The following is an 18,469-nucleotide window of genomic DNA, read 5'->3' as shown; positions in this document are numbered from 1 at the left end:
AATATTGTTATGTTGATTGTTCAGATAATTTTGAAATTCTTGAATATCACGTTTATTCTTAAAAACTACAAAAGTATCATCAACATATTTTTTTATAGTATAAAGTTTAAACTTTTTAACCATGTAATAACTTAAAAACAAATTAGCCAAACATGGTACAATACTCCAACTCATAAACACCCCATCTTGTTGTTCATAATGACAACCACTAAGAAAAATATTTGATTTTTTTGGTGACAAACTCTAATAATTTTATAAAAACAGGTTTAGTTATACCCCTAATAACTTCAGAATTTTGAAAAATTAAATTACTACTAAACTCAATTACTTCATTTAATGGTAAATTTGTATATAAGAACTCAGTGTCAAGACTGGCAATATAGACAGGTTCATCAAAAACCACTTTAGGTATATCTTTGGAAAATTCAAAACTATATTTTTACTGTATGTTCATTAGTTACATGAGATTAAAAAAAACACCAAAAACCTGCTAATTTATAAGTGAAGGTATCTATACTTGGCACAATTGGTCTAATGGGACAATTTATGTATTTTATGTAACCCAAAAAATATTTGATAATGAGAACCAACTGGTCTAATTTCATTATAGATGACATCAGATATCAAACCTTCTTTTTTAATTTTTAACAAATAATTCTGTCAACGTCTTTCTTTTGTTACTGTAAGATCCGATTCTAATTTCTTAAATTTAGTGTTATCATTTAAAATAGTTAAAACTTTGTCTATATAATTTTTTATTCAAAATCACTACACCATTACCTTTATCCATTTCAAGAATTACAAAATTATCAAGTGAGCCGAGATGTTTTAAAGCCAAAAATTCTTATTTAGATAAGTTCTTTTGAACTTTCTTCAAGTCAAAACTATATTATCCTGAAAATTCCAAAACTGAAATTTTAGTAAATATGTTATGAAACAAAAAAGTTCCTTCACCTAATGATATGCATTTTAATTTCTATAGTAACTATTCAAAACAAGAAAAATATTCTACATAATCCAATTTTTTAGGAGTAATTGAAAAACTTTAATCATCGTGATAATACCTTTTCTTCTACTTGAGTTAACTGATAATCTGAGAAATTATAAATGACCTGAGTAGAATCTTCTAAGAACATAAGGCATGCTAAACATTTCATGCTTTAATTTATACAACTTTTCTATTTGTTTCAACCTTATTTCATTCAAAATCTAAATTTGAGGCAGCTTCAGTTTATATGTCAATTCTAAAGTTAAAAACTTCTTTTTTGAAAAATCTGTAATATTTATTAGATCTTAAGTTATAATTAGCCAATTTAAATTTCAAAAATTTGGAACCAAGGCATATTGTACATACTCATTTAATAATGTACAAGCAATCTTGTTTTCTGTAGTTTAAAGTTTATCAGCAATCCTAAATTTTTTTAAAACATCTTCATTATATCTTTTCCAAATTATATGGATCAATGAAATATTTTTAGGAAAATGTAGTCTCAGGATGAATAATATAATTAGTGAGATTATATATATTATTTTTCAAGGTATCAAAAGATATAAAAATTAAAATACAGTGAATAAATAAATATACATATAATTCAAATCCACTACAGTTAAAAACCACACACCCCTACAATCTTCTTGAAAATTCCACAAGACTGTTCCTTTTTACCAATTACAATATCTTAATACTGCATTTTCTCTAAAAGATGTCAAAGTAATTAGCAATGTTTTATAGCTTAAAATACCTTCAAAATGCATTTTCACCCAGTTTGACAGTTTTGCACCTTTTTCTTACAAATTCAATCTCAGACTCTGCCTACTAAATAGGACCTAGAACTTTACCTCTTCCTATCTGACCATTCACAAAGAGATTTCTTTTATACAAAACACTCTTTTTCAGAATGGCTACCCAAATAATATATTGGAGAAAATAACTTGCTCATTTCTAACAAATGTGTTTGCCAAGCCACCTAAAATACTTAGTGTACCCAAACTATCTTTATTCACCTGTTTACCAAATCTTTGAAAACAGAGCTCTCTTATCAAGAAGCAGTTTAAAAAATTATGTAACTGTTACTATCCTCAAGTTAATCTAAAGTAATTTTTAAAGCAAATTTCAGATTTTAAATTTTTTCCACTTAAAAGATTGTGTACTGGATGTCCATTGCTCACATCTCATCTATCTATACATGTACAAAGATTGCAAAGCCTCTTATAATGATGAAACTAAAGTCACCTTAAAGTACTAATATTTGACCATATGGATATTTCAGTACAAACTGGTAGAAAAGTTACAAACCCTCATAACTCTGCTGTTTACGAACATGAAACAACATTCAATTTCTCTCTGTAACTTTAAAATCCTCTCAGCAGCTAAGCATGAAACTGAACATGTGATAAAAAAAGAGATGTTGTCCATAAAAACTCTTCTTCAATCTCTAAATAATTCTTCATTGGATTCATATCTATTTTAATATTATTGACTGAATTCATATTACATATTGTTTAATTTCTCTTGTTTTTGCTTTCAAAAATATCTAATAAATACTTCATGTAATTACATTCATATTGTTATTTATTATTAATAATGTATATATTGTCAATTCTGTATTTTACAAAAATTCTAAGCCTACAACTGGCTAAGTATATATGAAGAAAAGTATTTTTTAACCTTAACATGAAAATCACTTTGTACTCGAAGCACTCAACACTTTAACTACATATATTCAAGAAGAAATTTTTAAGGAAATACTTCATTAAAAATTCCGAAGTTTTGTCTACAAAATTCTCTTACTGCTTACTGAAAGCTTCCAAAATTTCGTGAAGATACACAAAATATATTAGAAGTTATAGTATGGATACTCTAAAAGTTAATTTGAGGTCACAAACTCAGCCAATTTGACCAACCCCATAATGAGAGTGTTAAGCCAGAGAATCCGGTGAATACTTCATTAAAAATTAAGTTAGTGGAAAAGGATGCTCCTTCAGCTCAGACAATAATGATCGTGGACTGCCTCATCCCAGTCTCCAACTTCTAGGTTATCTCACCTTTTGATGATGAGAGTAAGATGAGATGAACGAGACAAGCACCAGCTTAACTCCTGACTTCTTTAAGCTATCTATCTAAAGTTGTGCCAAAGGAACCCATACCTTTGACCTATCCCAAGGCAGTTTGATGCCTTACTTTCACCTGCACCACAACACCATAAGCTATCCAACCTATATGTTTTCACTTTGTTGGCTACATAGTCCATAACAGGAACCACAAATAAAAAGAGATTCAAGGTTACAGTGTACAGACTCTAAATTGGAGAACAAGTGTGGAAGAGAAGGGTCTAATATGAAATCTGTAAGGACTTATTAACTGGCACTTTGTACCTTTACACTTACTTTACCTAAGCTTGGTATATACTCAGACTGTAACTAATCTAAGTGCAAAGTAACCTCAACTTTAACTTAAATATCAATATCAATAATAACAGGATCCAGTAAAATCATATGAAAATTACAATCCCTGATACAATACTCATGTTTGTTTAAAAAGTTTAAATATTAAAACTCTCTCTAGCTACAAGATTTTAAATAACCATATCCAATCTTATCTCTCCAAGGCATTTTCTATATTTTACAACATGTTGTTTTCTCTTAATTTTAAGTTAAATGGCAATTAAAAAAATAATAACAGTACCCAGTAAAATCATAAGAAAATTACAATCGCTGATACAATATTAGTGTTTGTTTGAAGTTTAAAATATTGAAACTTTCACTAGCTATGAGATTCTAAATAGTATCTCTCTAATGCATTTTCTTCATTATCTCACATTATGTTTGTCATGATTTTGCACTCAGACTAGTTGCAGTCTCATTTTTAAATTCTCTCTCTCTCTATCCTGATATGGGTTTCATACTATTTAACCAATTACAAACATGAGTATAGTGTAAGAGATTGTGATTTTCATATGATTTTACTGAATCCCATTATTATCATTTATTATTTTATTAGATTACCTTCCAAAAAGGTGATATGAACACATAAAGACACAATGTATTGAAGTATAATAAAATATTTTTTATTTACACTGGTTTAATATTTATTTTAATGTTACAAACTCCTATCATAATTGCCCCCCAGTGGCACAGCGGTATGTCTGCAGACTTACAGTACTAGAAACCAGGTTTCGATACCCATGATGGTAAGAGCACAGATAGCCCAATGTGTAGTTTTGTGCTTAACTGCAAAACAAGCAATTCTATCTTAATTTACTGTTAAATTACATATACATATATGAATTTTTAGTTAAGGTAAGGGTAAAGGTGCAAAGCTTGAATGGCTGGTGAAGAAGGCCTATATATATAATCTGACAGATGATATTAAGCTGAAAACATCATGAAGAAGCTATGGTCCAATGTAAAAAAAACTAATTACAGTCTGAATCACTATGACTCAATAATATCTAGTAAATTTAGGATTTTGCTACAGATAATGTTAGGGTAGACAAAAATAAAAGATAAATTATAGTTTTATACAAATAATGGAGTTTCACCAAGTACTGACAATTTCAAGTATCATTTACAAAAAAAAGAACTTTTGTTATTAATTAGAAGGTTCTAGCTGTTACATAAACGAAATATGAATATGTAAACATTTTTCAGTACTTAAACTTGTTAATGAAATTGTATTATGTGTGTCTGTAGATTTTGCCACCCACAGTAAATATTGGGGGTAGACAAAAATAAAAGATAAATTATAGTTTTACCAAAAAAAATGCAAATGAAATATGAAAACTGTAAGAAGGGAAAAATATTTTTATTTTTAACATGAAAATCACTTTGCACTCAGACTAACTGCAATCTCATTTTTGGATTTTCTTTCTTTCCTTATACGAGTTTTATAGTGTCCAACCAATTACAAACACAAGTACAGTATCAAAGAATGTGGTTTTCATATGATTTTAATTGGTGTTTAAAGATAACATGAGGAAAATCATAAGATAAAAGAAGACTGTAGTATGCAAATACTACATACCTTACTCCCCTATAGCATATATTTTGCATGCACAAATTAAAAAAAAATTCTAAGTTTAAAGTCTGTAGCTGGTAAACTCCAGTTGAAGTCATGGGCTAAATTTAGCTTCAGGTGTTACTTTCTTTAAACTTTCCAGTCAAGAAACTTATCTGCTGTTTCCTTGGAGAGTTGTATTGCATCCTAATTTATCTTGTATCTTGGACTGATATCTAAAAGTCATGAGGTTTATAGTTTACTCCATCATATTGGATACCAGAGTGGTTACATTCATCTTAGGTAAAAAATGACAAAGGTACCTTCTAATATCATGTTATATGATGCTGTAAATAATCTTAGCTACATGCATAAAGAAACATATCGAGAAACTGAATAACTGTAAAATTTTAAATCTGTGAGTTTTGTCAAAGGCAATATTTATGTCATTGCTAGCATGTAAAGCTTTACCAAATCTTATATTGATAAATACTGCTCTTTATTGGTCGAAGAGAATTTTTGACGTCATGTGCAAGAGTTCTTTGAAACTGTGACATGAAATAGTTATATTTATCCATTCCAGTGCCTGTTTTCTAATTGGTAAGCTACAAAAAGAATGTGTAATATGAATCCAGTTTTGGCACATTCAGATCATAATCTCTTCAATCTCCAAGGAGAGAGTCATATTTTCCAATATAATAGTCAAGATTTGCTGTTCAATAATTGTCTTACATCTCTGTTTGTTGACTGTGTTCTATTCCAAATCCAACAAAACCTCTACGTCTATTGCTCTTTGAAATACAATTTAATCCATTCTTTTTTAATTTAACTCTTTCAGAATGGACATCATTTTGGGAACATGTCAGGAGGTTTTAGTGAGTTACAATCAAAATGTAATTAAACTACTTTCTTATCATGGTATCTAAATAAACTTGGAATAAAAACATAGCTAATAATCCAAATTTTAACATTATATAAGTTTTAAGTTCTTAATTGTATAAAGCAATATTTAACAAAAATCCTCAATATCCTGATGTGTGAAAATTCTGATATTTGCTCTCTAGGAACCCTCTCTTATCTAATTTATTTACCACCCTTCCAAGAAGTATGAAATTTAAAGTAAATTATATATTATAATGTTGTAATCACTCAGGCAAAGCATAATTTTTATAGCCTTTAATCTTATTTGGTTACAGAGCCATAAAATAGAAAATTAGACCCCACTGTCACATTCTCTCTTTCAGAAATTGCTAATAGTTCTCTCTGAAGTTTAATACTATATTATTTATAACCAATAGAAAGCCAAGATTTAATCTATCAAATGATGTATTACATTTCGTTGTTTTCTGTATAGAGAATTGTTTATTTTGCTTCCAGTTCAAACTTTTAATCCCACAGGAAACACATCAAAGAGCTTCGCTGAATTTTAACAGCTCTTGTCGTATAGTTAGAAAGCCAGAAAAATTGTGATAGTTATGAAACATTGTCTGCTTTCTGCATGTTCTTTGTTGCATTATTTAATTAAATAAATATATTTATCATTTAGTGCAGTGGTAACTTTAGCACAAAAAAGTAAGGTTCAGTGTCATTGACAGTCAACATCAAAAAAGATCCAGGTAAGTACTTTTTTCTTTTTTTTCCTGTGTATTCTTTATCTATTATTATAAAAGTAATTAAAATGTAGAAATTAGATACTTTTTAGGTTAGATTAGGTAAAATAAATAATAGTAGTAATAAAAAATTTTCATAAGGTATGCTGGTGGTAGTTACAAGGTCCATCAAATTGACCAAACTTGTATACAGAGAAATGATAGAAAAATAACAGATAAAATATAAAGTTTTACTGAAAAATAACACTTCATAATTATGTAGAATATTTTAGAGATTACACAAATGAAATTTGAAAATTTCAGATGAATAAAAGTATTTTTAATCTTAAAATGAAAATCACTTTGCATTCGAACTAGTAAACAAAACTAATCGATATATTCAGAGAAATCTTTTAAAAATAATTAATTAAAAAACCTAATTTTTTTTGCATAAAAGTCTTGTAAAATGAGTACCTTTATATATATAGTTAGGATAGAGAAACTAACAAATAACATATGATATATAAAAATCAAAGTCTGCCAAATTTTGTGAAGATACACATACTGTATTAAAAGTTATAGTATGGATACTGTAACAAGCACAAAATATTAAGAACTTGGTTGATTCGACTAAGCTTGTGTGGAAAGTGTTACATTCTTCCATACCGCAATAGTTTAACCATTAGCAGAACAGCCTTTTTATTTCCAGTATTTCTACAATAAAACATTTGATTCTATTTTGACTTCAAGAATGCATATACTCTATCATTTCACATAGTACATCCTTGAACCTCTAGTATTTTGAGTAGTAGATTGAGTACCTGTGTGTTAGTTTTATCCTTGAGATTACCACATTGCTACATTGGATAAAGCATGTCTATGTAAATGTCTGCAATGTCCAGACAATTTACCAACATCCCACTAATGACAACATTTAAGAGATTATGAAAGTTTTCCAAGAGATCTGTAGTGTTTTCAGTTTTAATGGCAAGTTGATCATCCAAAAAATCCAATCCAAAGTGAGTTAATATGCAAATATCACTAAACCACCATATTGTGAGGAAATATCACTCTTATAATAATTTAATGCTACTAAGTTAAGGGTCTTTTAAGACAAAGCCGCCAATCACAAGCTTAAATCAAAATGCCAGTTCTTCTGAAAGATACAAATGCAAATTCATGTTATACCCTATAAAAAACGCATCATTATTCACCAACAGCAAAGAAGCAGTACAGTAGTTCAGATACTAGCTTAGGCTAAAGATTCCAAATCTAGATTTGTTCCCCTTTATATATAAATTCACTTCAATTCTGAAAAACCCACTTTGCTCACTGTTAAAAATAAAATGGAACATATTAAAAAAATATAATTTGGTTAAATATTGATGTTTTGAAAACAGAACACCTACTTATGTTCATGAAATAAGTATCTAAATACATTTTCTTAGATGGGAACTACATATATGTTATACAAATAGTGATGTCAACAGTAGTTTGTATTAATTTTTCTTCCCATTTGTAGTGTTACAAGCTTTAAAGATGTTTTAGAGTAATTAGTTCTGACTTATAAAATAAATTATTTAATATTATTTTAAAAAGTGTCAAGGAACTTTTATATATAAAACAAATACCAAAACAGTTACTCAGTGGGTACAAGGGTTAGCAAGTAGGTTTAGTTTGCAGAGTTCTTGCTAGCCATCAGTTTATTATGAAAATATACCCACTAGTATCTAACTTATTCTATTTGGACTATCTACTGTTAAATTGCAACATATTCATATTAAATTTTGATAACATATAAAAAAAAAAGGTAACTCACTTGTCATTTCATTCACATTGGGCTCTGCTGTATTTGATTTCAAAGTTAAAAGTTCTTGAAAAATACGATGTAAATACACCCAGAAGAACTGAAATCAACCAAACAAGAAATATCAAAAGCAAATAGATCATATTCATTACAGCACAATGCTATCTATCATTCCATTTCAAAATTCAGAGATGCATGGTCAAGAATCATAGCAATCATGCATTCATTACACTACAACATAAACTCAAAATGATTTTAAATAATTCAATAACCTTTCTAATGTAAACATTATGTATTAAAAAATGAAGACAACTTTTACCACAATTTGAAGACATCAAGTTTTCTTAATTACAGTTTCAGCATGGGTGCATGACCTTACATAGTACAGCATAAATGAAAAAAAAAGTTTTAAACAGACAACTGCCTAGTACAATAGGAAACTAAATGTAAAAATGTTTCAAATGGACAACTTCCTGGTGAACTATAGAAGGGTATATTTCTCAAAATCTATGGTACTGACAAGTGGATGAATGACTACACTTTACAGAAAATGTCTACCACCACTGATGTGATGGTTTTCAATATGCTTTACAGTGTATTTTCCACTGTGAAGGCTCTTGCACAATACACTGAAGTCAATACTGTCTTTCTCTTTTTTACGTAGTTTCTGAAGTCCATCAACAACTTCCAAAAGTCTCCTTGAGTAACTTTATTAGTCCTATGGTTAATAATATCATTAAGAATGCTGTGATGAAATTGGGTTTATCTGTAAGTGTAATAAAAAAGCCTGGACATTTGCTAAGCGTGTTTTGCTTAGTGTGCTCAGCATTAAACCTCGCAATCATTGTCAGAAGAACAGCTGTATCACATGCAATCTATGACTTCTGAAGGAATGTAAGGAGAAAGATGTAGTCTACAGTATCTCTTGTGGTATTTGCAATGAAAAATATAATGAAGAAACTGAGAGACCCATAAAAGAGCATTGCATAGAACATCTTCATGCTACAATGCTGGGTGAGATTGATAGAAATGCAATTGTAGCACATTTTGTTATTGAGAATAGTGTGTCTAAATCCAATCACCCTTATAGTCTTAAAATAGAAAGAAAATGCAACAGCTGGGACAGGAAGTACAATGCGTTCCTTCTCATTAGATCTGAGAAGTCTTCAATCAACAGGGATAAAGGGTTTCCACTTAAAATGGTGGACTTGTGTATATATGAACATTTTAACACCTACTTTATTTCTTTATGTAGTAATGTCAGATGTTACATGATAACCCTACAAATAGGGGCTAGGTGGAATCCACCCAGCCCGTAACCACAAATGTATCCATAAGAGTAATTGTACTATCATTTTTTATAATGTATGAGTATCTTCACAAGTTTTTGAAGGCTATTGGTAAACATTACAAGGCTTTTGTACACAAAATGTCTGGTATTTAAATTAAGTATTAAGATTTTTTAATTAAAGATTTTCTCATGAAATTGTTTTTTTTTCAGAATGTTGACTATCCAACATGCAAAGTAAATTGGACTTTAAGATTAAAAATACTTTTCTTTGTCTGAAAGTTTTAAGTTTCATTTGCATCTTTTCTATATCCTCATAAATAACTATAAAATGTTTTTTTGAATAAAACTTTAAATTTTATCTTTTATTTTATAAGCCTTAATTCTATACAGTGTTAGTCAATTTGACCAACCTTGTAATCATCATAAAAATGAGGAAATAAATCTAAATTACCATTTCTATTGTTCTATAATAACTGCAAATTGTGGTTGGTTAGTTTGGCATTTTTTGGCACAAAGCAACATGGCTATCTTACAAATTGTGAAAGGAAATCACAAATATTTATTAATTTTTTTTGTTTTATTGACCTCTGAACCATACCTGACTAGAAATACCCCGACACAAGTTGAAAATTACAATGCACACATGCAGCTCAAGTTACCATATCAAATAGCATAATGCACAAACTGCTCGCTACTATACTCTATGAAGATTTTAATTATTTTTCTTTCATTATCTAACCTAATGAATTTCTATTTTTATAATTTTATTTACTTTTATAATAATGAATAAAGAAAACAAATGAAAAAATAAATAACCATGTAATTAAATGTCACACTCTTTTCATTAAACTTTGTATTTTATTATTTATTTCCTCTACCGTAGCATTATACTTGATTCTCCATGTTATATAACAAAAATAAAGGTTGCAATGTGCAAAATAAAATGTACAGTATTATTATATTGATCGCAAAGTTTCAAAGAGCTTACACTCTCACCTTTTCACATTTATTTTCTGTAGTAATTTTATTGTTAGGAGATGACTTACAAACTAGACGAAACAAAATGAATAGTACTTTCTGCTTTTATCAGTATGGATCACTAAGTTCCAAAGTAAACTCCTAAAAGTTTCTTCTAATCCTTTCACATATTTATATACTACTAAAACTCTGAGATTGTTTGTTTATTTGCTTGTAATTAAATACAGCAAAAACGGTGCACAATAGCACCATATTTGTGATGAAATGAGAATAGAAACAGAATAAAATAAGTTTTATTAAAATCAGGCTATTAAGAAATATAAGCAAAAGCCATTTATTTCAACAATTGGCAAAAAATAAATCAGAACCCATATACATATATAATATTATTTTAAAATTCTGACAAAGCGGATGTATCCTACAGAATATATTTAAATATCGGCTCTGAGAACACAGTGTGGTAGAATTTGCCAGCTTCTTTACACTGCAGTGGTTGCAACAAGAATTTTTTAAAGTACTTTATAAAAGTGAGAGAAAATATTTATGATATGGCTCTGTACAAAGTTGTATCTGATCCAATAAACGTTTTAAGCATTTGGATGCTAGTTATCTTCCTGGGTGGTTGGGATTTAGTGTTGGTATAGGTGTAAATGTGTGTAAGTGCTTATGAACATCCTGTTTCCTTACACAGTAACCAATAAATGTGTAGTTTCCAGTAATATAAATACGGCTTGTTTTGATTGGACAAGTATTCTTGGTTTAGTCTTCTTGATTGTACCTTTAGAAACAAATTAATCACCAATTAACTGCAAGTTCAACCGGGTGTTTACAAAGTATTACCTGCAAGTAAGTAAACTTGGCTACCATACATTATGTATGTGTGCGCATAATATATTATTACACTTGTGTGTGCGTTAATATATATATATATATATATTATTAGTATTATTTTCAAATAAACACTTAAGTATCAGTTATTTTTCTTCAAACATAAAAGAGTAAATGAAAAATATTTGGAAAACAATTATCTCTACTACTTATGATGCCAAAAAGTCCTCATTTGCACTCGTGAGCCATATTTGCTGAGCCTCATCCAATTTCACACGTGGAAATGGAAAAATAACAATTTTTGTAGAATTTATATAAGCATTTTGGAACTAGAAAATCATAAATTACTGTACTGATACTCCATAAATCCACTGTAATTTATTAGGCTTCCTGACTAAATTGTATTTGGGTCTAAAAAAAGATATAATTTCTGTTTAGTAAATAGCCTTGATCATAATACTTCAAACTTTCCAACAATATAAGAGCTTTTCTCTTGTATTTGTTTATTTGTTTGGAATTAAACACAAAGCTACACAATGGGCTATCTGTGCTCTGCCCACCACAGGTATCGAAACCCGGTTTCTAGCGTTGTAAGTCCGCAGACATACCGCTGTGCCACTGGGGGGCTTTCTCTTGTAAATAACTTAGGAAGAGTGACAGAATTATGTAGAATAAGTGTAGAACTTTTGATTGGTTATAAAGTTATTGGTATAAAAAAAAAGCATAGATAAACAAGTTTTCTCAAATGATAAAGTTGTGGGCGAAGCCAATATGGTGGACTTGATAAATATTATGATATCTCAGCAAATAGAAAAGTTAGGAGGTTCTTATTTTATATTCTAGCTTGTCAATATCAGAAGCTTTAGTTTATAATTCGTATGAAAATATAAACACCATATATATATATATTGTGGGCATCATAAAATGTAATCTAACCAAACCCAGAAGATGACATACCAGTGTGATACACAAAAATCAATATTTAGCTTTTTTTTTATATTTACTTTCAAACTAAGACATTAACTAATGTATAATACTAAAATTGAACTAAAATCTACAATTTGATACCAACTTTACTGACGTACATTCCTAAAATAGTTGTCCAATAAAATTCTGAATGCAAGTCTATAAACATGATGACATGCCCACTGACCTCTAGCTACCCATAATGATAGGGATAATACATTGTTGTTATTTTAAATTACATCAGCCATTTTGTTAAGGTAAAACCAGGCTTGTGTTCTATTTGGTGTCTACCTCTTGATAAAGCCATAAGGTGATATGTTGAGAAATTAAAGAATTTTCACTGGGCACTGGCTTTTTCTCTTTCTAGAAGAGGTCAATTTTAGGTATGGTCTGAAGTTACAAATCACAACACTTCAACTAAATTGCAACAAGATGTTCAGAGATGTGGATCTAACATGTTGCCACTATTTCCTCAGACAGATAGTCTATTTAAACAATAACGTTGAAATGTAGAGTACCTACTATAAATATACTTCAAATATGATACCTAGTATTTACATCATACAGTTTTATTTTATTTTATTCAAATAAAATAAAAACTTTAATGTCCAAAATAAGGCACTAGATGATGCTAGACAGTACATTAGAATTTCAAACAAGGACTTAATGTTTTGAAAAAATGTAGTTAAATTGTCTCAAGACCTACAATCAGCCTAGGTGCATTACATACTCATAAAGCATCTACAGGAAGTTTTGGAAATAATTACATGCAGAAAATTAAGGAATTTATTCAAGTTCAAATATATATATACATGATCAACTAAATACACTTTAGAAGAGCTTAGAACAAGAAACATAATTATAACCCTTTTGAAGTAAACAGCACCTGTAAGGTTGCATTTGAAGAAACAGGGAAACAGTAGTTTTTTTTCTTCTTCAGCATAACATGGGAGGAGTATTTTCAAAAGTTCCAAGTTTACTATAAATGTACATCTCTTAATGAAAGAATGAAACATAAGGCATATGTAACATGAGTGTTGCTTCAACTAATCAACAAACAACCTTTTTCTGGTAAAATCTTGAAGTAACATATTGCTCAAGATTATATTTTTAAAGTAAAACTAGAAATTTATAGTAAATATAATTTTAAAGTTAATATCTATTGCAAAAATAATATGTATTATTTCTTTTTTTTTAATTATTTACTTCCTATTATTATGCCCCATAGTTATATCTCTATATAGAATTTTAATAACAAAACTTTTTAATAAAACTCACAAATACAGAGGTTTGATTGAATACAGTATACTGAAATTATTTTTAATATGCATATCAGCTAGTCCTCTGACAACCACAGCTCATATAAAGATGTGGTAAAATGGCATGTATCAGAACTACATTTTGATATTGTGTTGCATTCATAAATAGTTTGATGGCACAAAAAGTTTATTGCTTTTCAGTAGGATATGTAAAAACCTTTTCATATGCAAAATATTATGTGTTTAGCTTGAGAATTTAGACCTTCCAAAACAGGGATATCCTTTTTATATAATGAAATGGCATAATAAAGGAATATGGATTAGCTTGGGGTACAGGACCATCCAGCAAGAGACCTGCTGCACATCATATTCCAACTGTGGTTAGCAAAGAGCAGAATTTTGTAACAGGTGAAAATCAACAATCACAAATATCATTGGCAGAAACCATCCACAGTCAACAGAAAATAGTGCTCAACATAATCAAGAGGGATCTCCATCTGGAAAAGCAATACACATCACGTATATACAAGTTGCTTCAATGATATATCAGTTCAGTCACTGCATATCTCAAGAAGCTGAAGACTAAAGTGGGTATTCATGCTATTCCATAAAGTCGCTGGATAGAGTACCTATGGATATCTGTGCAATCAGACTGTTGAAGTAGGTCCTGCAAAGTGGTGAATGTGCTTTGAACATTGCAGCCTTACAATGGAGCATTTTGCAGTGGAAACTACATTGCAGGGAAGGCTATTGTCAAGATATCCGGTTATAAGACAGAGCATGATCACATGTGGTGACATGGACTTTTGCAGCTGAATATTCACCTAACTATCAATTATAGAAACCCTTAATTTTCTCAATTTGGGGAGAGGGTGTCTGAAATTAGACTTAAAAATCCCAAATGACTTAAGCTAATTAACTTAAAAAGTATTTATATGAAAAATAAAATAGTTAAATATTTGATTTTTCTAACAGTATATAAAAGGTGATTCATTTTATACAGCTCTAGCAGTATTTGATTTTACAACTATATGCAAATGAGATGGCAGTTCCAGTTCTTGCAATCTTAGAGTGTCACACTATATGCAGCACATGGTTAAACAGCAATCTCAGAACAGCAATTATTAAAAGAATAAAATAGAAAAGAAAGATATAAAAAAGTTTTGCACACTTTCAAAATTTGGGTTTCAACTCAAACCAAATGGCCAAATTACTAATATTAACATTTGTAATTTTATCATTGATAGTACTGGCTCACTGACTAGGCCTACCAATACAATGCTGGCCTGTATATCAGACATGACAGATCTACAAGTACAAGACTCACAAGCTCTAGATTGGGTATATATGTAAGTACTATGAATTATTTAATAAAAAGTTTCAAAACAGACATGCATCATTTGTACATACTGGCACAAAAATTTGGAACTGTTGTTTCTTTTAAAAATGTGAATGACAGAAAAAAAAACCCTCAGAAATACATGTTTGTTACAAGTTGTTTGAAATGGTGCATTTTAGCACTTCTTTTTAAGGATCCAAGCACTGCTAAACATGCTCTGCACTTTCAACTCAGTGAGCATTATAACTGCATCAGTCAACTCAATTAGTTCTAAAAACAACCATGTAATTAAGTGCTGATTGGTTTCAATCCCTTTAAAGAGATGTTATAAATTAGAGGTTGTTTAAGCTTGTGTGTTGCATAAGGTACAGTTTAAGTTGAAAATAACGAGCATAAAAAATATATTAATTCAAGATATGTGATAGTAGAGAGCTTTTTACATAAATACAGCACCCCGCCCCCATCAGCCAAGAAAACATCCTGACAAGAACAACAGACCTTCACTGACCTCCTTCATGACTATCCTTTCACCAATCCCATTCGTTCAATTAAAACACACTCTCACTGAAATCAAAATTATATTCTGTTTTAGTCGAAAATTAAACTTATGTAGGGCAAATGGGAAAATTGTTCCTGAACCCCTCAGTTGGGAAAATACCATAGTTCTCCTTATTGTGCTCTCTTCTTTCAAATAAATTCCTATCACGTTTAAATAAATAAATAAATGTGTGAAGAAACACATATACTTATTTTTAACTGTATATGGAGAATTTTTCACAAGTAAGAGAAATAGAATAAAATCACAGTCAAATTAATATTCCAACTAACAAGTGGTGGATGTAGAATAGTTAAAGTCAGAACAATCAAAATTCATATAGAAATGCATACGGCACCACACATAACAAACTTTGTAGTGAGAAACATGTACCTCAGATACAAAATAATAAAAGACAAGACAGAATATAACTTGAGCTTTAATTATAAATGAAAAATAAGGTATATAATGTTTAATTAATTAAAGCTCATTGTAGAACCACCGAAAACCTAAAATTCTGTATTCTTTCATACAAGAACATTGATTGTTTCCTTATGATAAGTTGTAAAACAAAAACTGATATCAAAACATAAACCTGAATAAGGAAGGCTTTTTTTGTTTTGTGATTTAACCTTGGATGTGTAGAATTATTTTTAGTAACCAAGACTATAAAAAATAAATAAATTTAGTTTTTGACTATTGACACACAAGAATTGATTTCTTAAATGTTTTCATTTAAAGTGTTTGTCTCTAATTGAAAAAATTTTCTACACTTAGGTTATACACCACTAACAATAGCCAGGAAATTTTCAGGTAGTCCAGAAGGCTGTACTGGTTGTCCGAAAAAAAAATATGTAAACCCTCAAAAAAGATCTAATTAAAACAATACTGATGTATAAAGACCCTAAAAAAAAAAAGGGAACAAATTACAATAATTTTGATGTTTTTAAATCTTATATATTTCCAAAAAGTACAATTAATGTTTAGTTGGCAATTTTGCATCTTTATTCAATAATTTTAACACCTTATTTTTCGAGAAGTTTCATTACATTGGAAAACATAAGCCCAAATCATGCTAATGGTACATAGTATCTTAAGGAAACAAACAGTAAATGACCTGTAAAACTTTTAAACAGAAGAGCAATTTTGGCCAATTACGTTCAATTTTTACATTCTAACCAGCTTGGCCTTCCCACTAAGTACAGTAACGTAAAGCCTGTATTAAAAATAGACTTGCATCGGAACTCTCACACATACTACTACACCATAATACGTACACAATGCCTGAGCACTGCACATGTACACATACCATTGATATATTGTTTATACTCGTAGTTTGTATTGACCTGGAGAGAGGCAAAACAGCATTATTTCATTTATTGTTATTCTGTTTCGTCCTAATCAAAACTTTGATCAAATTTTGTTTCCAGTTATCACTATTATTACGTCTCTGTTCGTTTGTTAATTTCCCGTAGAAATTGTTCCCGAGAAACTTCAGTGATATAAGTCCTTTCTTAAATAAAACTAGTTTATTCTTTCTCAACATAACTTTGCAATACACTTAATTTCCACAGTTACTTTAAGTTAAACACACACTATAATTCACAATGAACGATTCACGCAGTTTACTTACTACCGCGCTTGACTCAATTGTCAGTCTCTATCTGTGCAATTCTATCCCGATTCATTGTGTGGCGTACTTATATACAAGAATAGAGGGCGCCTACAAATACTGGATTATTCGTGATGTTCCCCGATCTTTCTAGAACTCATTACATGTGTCATAACACTATCATGGTTTGTTTAATTTGTGTATTTTCTTGTTTTTCTGGTAGCTAGGCCTTCAATATTTCCTGGACTTGATTGATTGTGTCTGTTTAACGTTAGCTTTAGGCCTATTCATGGATAATCGAAAGGGGTCAGTGTGTCACCTGTGATGATTAACAATTAAAATTCTGAGTTTCATTTTGCAAATTTGATCATTTTTGTTCCTACTGAAGGTTTATCAGTTAGGCACTCAGACAGCCGTGTTAGTTTTATTGTTGTAAGCATCTATACTAGAAATTAATCTCACTAAAATATTCGTGTTATTGGCATTCATTTTCATTGCAAATTCCCACCCATCCATATACATGTATACAAACACTGCACAATACAATGTGTGATAATGTAATTAACTGAGCTGTATATGCTGTACTGTGTTACCATACACAGCCATTCATGCTCAGTTGAACTCCATACAAAATTACTGGCATAAAGCAGCACTGAGGTACAGCTTGTCCATGATAGAAAGTTTAGTGATTAAAACAGTACAATTAGCCAATCACAAAAGTGAACTTTTCCTGACGTTTTCAGCTCCTTTTGGTAGATTGTACAAAAAAAAATGGACCAAAAGATATTTTTGGGGGGATTCAAATTGTTCAGTTCATAGTTAGGGAATTTACCAATGATTTTGGTCGAGAATCGGAGTCAACATTATGTTTGTAGTAGACATGGTTAAGTGTACACTAGACTGCGATGCTGTTTTTGAGTAAAGGTCTGTTCCAGGGTGCTCATCGTCTGTTAGACAATACAGGGTTAAGGTTAAAGTTGGTCATCTGAAGATGTTTTTAGTAATTTCGGACAACTGCAAAAATTGAACCTTGTATGGTTAATTATAAAGTACAAGACATATGAGAAAATCTAAGCTTTATAAATTATATAAAATAAATACACCAATGAACATAAAATGCTTCAAGGCAAAGCTATGATTTTAAATACTGTAATTTAATATTAAAATTTTTAATTCATATTGTTATGTCTCCGTTGTTAATTGATTTTCCCGTAACTTTGTTCCGACGAAATTTTAAGCGACACAAGTCTTTACTTAATAAAACTGGTT

General features: G+C 29.9%; 1 protein-coding gene across 2 annotated transcripts in view; it reads right to left on the bottom strand.

Moving 5' to 3' along the window:
* LOC111087703 (protein MMS22-like) overlaps positions 1 to 8,486 on the bottom strand; it is a 126,650-nt gene extending 118,164 nt beyond the window's left edge. For both annotated transcript variants that reach the window (XM_022395281.1, XM_022395283.1), the window contains exon 1: positions 8,405 to 8,486. In XM_022395281.1, coding sequence (XP_022250989.1) covers positions 8,405 to 8,411 — 7 coding nt within the window. In that variant the 5' untranslated portion in view covers positions 8,412 to 8,486. The remainder of the gene's footprint in view (positions 1 to 8,404) is intronic.
* Positions 8,487 to 18,469: the final 9,983 nt, after the last annotated feature.

Source organism: Limulus polyphemus, unplaced genomic scaffold (genome assembly GCF_000517525.1).
Source record: "Limulus polyphemus unplaced genomic scaffold, Limulus_polyphemus-2.1.2 Scaffold2506, whole genome shotgun sequence".
In the NCBI taxonomy this organism is placed as follows: Eukaryota; Metazoa; Arthropoda; class Merostomata; order Xiphosura; family Limulidae; genus Limulus; species Limulus polyphemus.
This window is presented reverse-complemented; position numbering and strand designations above follow the sequence as displayed.